The 3716-nt window shown below is 41.7% G+C and overlaps 1 protein-coding gene across 1 annotated transcript; it reads right to left on the bottom strand.

Moving 5' to 3' along the window:
• BDB00DRAFT_83521 (uncharacterized protein) lies at positions 1 to 2517 on the bottom strand. Its single transcript, XM_053124390.1, has 8 exons — positions 2223 to 2517; positions 1862 to 1956; positions 1610 to 1723; positions 1443 to 1534; positions 1239 to 1300; positions 957 to 1160; positions 775 to 860; positions 1 to 681 (listed from the first exon to the last, which is right to left on the bottom strand). The coding sequence occupies exons 1-8, from the start codon at positions 2419 to 2421 to the stop codon at positions 415 to 417; spliced, it is 1119 nt and encodes a 372-aa protein (XP_052974219.1). The 5' UTR covers positions 2422 to 2517; the 3' UTR covers positions 1 to 414.
• Positions 2518 to 3716: the final 1199 nt, after the last annotated feature.

The following is a 3716-nucleotide window of genomic DNA, read 5'->3' as shown; positions in this document are numbered from 1 at the left end:
GATACATACAAACCAATCTATTCCTTGGAGATACAGTACATTGTCAGACGTACATGCATTTCATTGAACCAAGATAATCGGCAAATATTGCATTACTGTACATATTGTCAAACAAAACAAATGTAGCCAGTACAGTAGCACGAAGATTTCTCTGATATATTGCACAGTACATGTACTACATCTTATACTATAAGCCAAAATTATCGTCGTACGCAGGGGGTAAAGATAGTTTGTAGGTTTATACGTGTATGATGTATTTTACGACCTGCGTTTTTGCTTTTTTTAGAAAAAGTAAGGAGCGAGAAAGGGCGCGCACTTGTGTATGTCTTTGTATACTAGTTGGTTGAAGTGGAATTACTTGTTTAATTGAGAGAGAGGGTATAGCTCGGAAAGAAGGGAGAGAGGAGAAAAATTCTAATCTTCTGCTGGCCAAAAGTTTCGCGCCTTGTAATCGTCAATAATTTCAACCAGCCGTTCCTTGGTCAGCTTGGGCACGCTGTAAGAGAACCCTGTTTCTCGTTCGATCTTGGAGCCATCAACCGACAATGCATTATTGTACAGCAACTCCTCATCCAAATACGGCGACAGAGGGGAAGTGTGAATATCCGCTTTTTTCAAAAGCTCGGCCCAAGGCGCCAAATGCTTCTCGTTCACATCTTCAGTAACCGAATCCAGATTCAACTATAGCGCACAAGTTCTTCATTTAGCTATACTTTTTTCTCTAGGTGATGAATTATAAACTTTGTTTCTTGGGAGATGATTTATTGGACATACCTTTGCAAAACTTGAAACAACAGTACCATGGTAACCCGTTTCGATACCAAAGATATCGCGCAAATGCTTATTAATCGTCTCTTGATCTGTTTGGAATTATATGCGTTAGCGTTATGTAACCATATACGAATTGTTCCCATAGTGATGGATTACCCATCTCTGCAAATCCGTTCTTCTTTTACCTGTATCTTGCTTATCTGCTAAGTTGAAAAAGGGAGTATCGTCTTCCGGCTTTTTACCCGTGTCCACATACCATTTAGCAGCATGCCAGGTTGCTCTAACCACATCATCCACATGCACTGTGTTCAGCTTGAGATCTTTTGACCATAACAACTTCATTTCCTCATTGAGATGCTTGTACACTCGACCAATGATAAGGCGTGGCGCTAATAAAACGATGATAATCAAACTTAATGCAATCTACATAGAATAGGTTATACAAAATAAATTGAAAAAGAACTTACTCAAGCCAAGCAATGCACCAGTACCATATACGAGGGAAGGTCGCAGAACGACGAGATTCAATCTGCACACACATACATGGAAGGGGACAGGGGGAACAGTAGTGTATATTTTAAATATGCGAATTTAGCGTGAGATGACGATGAAAACATCAATTGATTTCTGTATGTGCATGTATTATACGTATAGTGTTGTGATGTACGTACCCCTCGATCTTTCCAAGCTCTTCTTCAGCACGATGCTTGTATTTCGCAATCGTTGTCCATGGCTTGACTTTGGAAGTTTCTGTCGATGCACCCTGAATAACACTGCTGTTCAGTATCACCATTCCACTCCTTTTACGCAATAACACGTACGCGCCCTTCGATTTTACCTGATCGTTATCGTAGATTTCAGCAGTTGACATGCAGGTGAAGACCTTGACCTTGCGCTTCGCGGCTTCTTTTGCGCAGTTAGCAGACAACTGTACAATACGCTCTTGATAGACCTATTGTATAAGACACCATTTTGTCGTCTGTGAGATCCTCTTTATCCACAAATCCCACTCCGCAGTTATCATATCTAGCCCCTCTACCTCTAAATGAATCCCCTGATGTGTATATAATAGTATACAGTATCCACATACCTCCGAAACCTGCGAGTATTTGGTTTCTGCAGCAAAGTTGAACACATAGTCGAACTCTGTACCATCGGCTTTGGTAAAGCAATTTGCCACTGAAGCTATTTATAATCTAAAGATTTAGCCTCGGTTTGTCATGCTTCCCTTCCACATTCACGCGCTCTTTTTTTTTCTGTCATGGCGTCAAAACCATAAACAACCCTTTCTACTCTTCCCCGCGTTTAAGCTAACGTCCCCTTGGTCAACAAAATAACCTCAATCCCTTGCTTTTTTACTCTTTTCTTTATCTTTATCAAAGCAAACCCTCTTACACTCCCCCTTCCTTCCCCTCCTCTTTTCCAACTCTAAAATAAAAAGGGTAACATACCTGGGTGAATCAAGTTGCCTTGTCGGAATTCAACTTTCTCAAATGACGCCTTATGCGCCTCGGACAGATAGGCTGTTTGGGGAAGGACCTTGTCCACAACGCAAACATATTGCGCGAGATTATTCTGCACGACATAATGCACAAAATGGCGGCCAATAAATCCCACCCCACCGAGAATTAAGATTGAATCAGTCGTCATAAGAACAAGGATTGCTGCTATTGCCTGTTTTTTGCTTCCTTCACAACTAAGGGAGAAATAACAAAGTCTGAAGAGAAAGAAAAGAGAAAAGAAAACAGGGCAAAGGTGTGTGTGTCTGTCTGTGAAGCTGGGTTATAGATAGGCTTTCGTGTGTAATATGTGCAGTGTCGAATTGTGTGTGACGAAACACGTGCTACATAACTACACTCGCAGCAACCGAGCCATAAAGAAAAACAAGCATCAGTCCACCGTTGGGCAAATGGTAGTTGGCGGATGAAGCGGGCCGGTTGATTGTCGGGCCTACAACCAAATAATGGACAAAATATGAGGAGAAAAGAGAGGGGGTGAGGTGGCATGATGGGATGCAGCTCCCTCCAATTTCCAACCTTTTCCTCATTTGTCGCCGCCGTCGCTCATCGTGTCTTGAGAATTACAGTACATAACTTACGCGCTTAGATTGTGTATTATACATAATAACAACATATAAGTGAATGGATGATCGTCGCCTACTACTACCACTACCACTATTACTACTTTGTGCCACTACCACCTACCACCACACACACTGATCAGCCGCATGTATATTATGATGATTATTGCGTTTGCAGCGAGACCCGCGCGTATCGGAAGACTGGACAGAAAAAGAGGGAAAACGCCATCTTCTACGGAAACGCAAAGCTTCAAGGCTAGTGCCTGCAATACCTACTTGAGATGAAGGACAAGTGTGTGGTAGACAAACATCACGCAAAAATACATATACTGCTGCATGCATCCTTCAGCCACTCTACTTCTTCCATATGCTCGCGTGGTTTCCCTTTTTCTTTCTTCCCTTTTTTCTTCCGTCCATCTCTTGTACCTAGTCTCTTAATTACTTTTTTTTTGCGTATCATATCACTGGATTAATTATCGTGTTGTTGCTGTTGTATAATTGTGCGGTGTATTTGCTGTAATCTCAAAGTGTGTTTGCAATTAATATTAACTACTACCACTACTTGCTACATACTACATACTATCACTACTACTACTACCTACTATCATCATCTATTACCCTTTCTCGAACCACCCCAACCCTGCATCACCTTTGCCCATAGCCGTTGCTCATATATTCTTCCCTTGCTGCTGAGTGTATGGACTGTTTGTCCCTGGTGCGCGTCAATTGATCGTAAAACGCCCACTACATCCCGATCTTTCTCCTTAAATCTGTATTCCACTTTCACTTTTTTTAATTTTTTTTACACAACCTTCTTTCCCTTCTTTCATCTCTTTTACTCTTCCTTTGCGTCCTAGCCGACAAG

The sequence above is a fragment of the Zychaea mexicana genome (assembly GCF_025766255.1).
Source record: "Zychaea mexicana strain RSA 1403 chromosome Unknown BDB00scaffold_121, whole genome shotgun sequence".
Classification (NCBI taxonomy): domain Eukaryota; kingdom Fungi; phylum Mucoromycota; class Mucoromycetes; order Mucorales; family Lichtheimiaceae; genus Zychaea; species Zychaea mexicana.
Note: the sequence above shows the minus strand (reverse complement) of the source record. Positions and strands in the feature narration are given on the sequence as shown.

Bases quoted from the DNA above. Each gene is read 5' to 3' on its own strand.
- BDB00DRAFT_83521 (XM_053124390.1), bottom strand. From the start codon at position 2,421: ATGACGACTGATTCAATCTTAATTCTCGGTGGGGTGGGATTTATTGGC. The intron at 1,535-1,609 runs GTAAAATCGAAG...AGTGTTATTCAG, and splicing joins AAATCTACGATAACGATCAG to GGTGCATCGACAGAAACTTC. The intron at 861-956 runs GTAAAAGAAGAA...AATTCCAAACAG, and splicing joins AGCAGATAAGCAAGATACAG to ATCAAGAGACGATTAATAAG.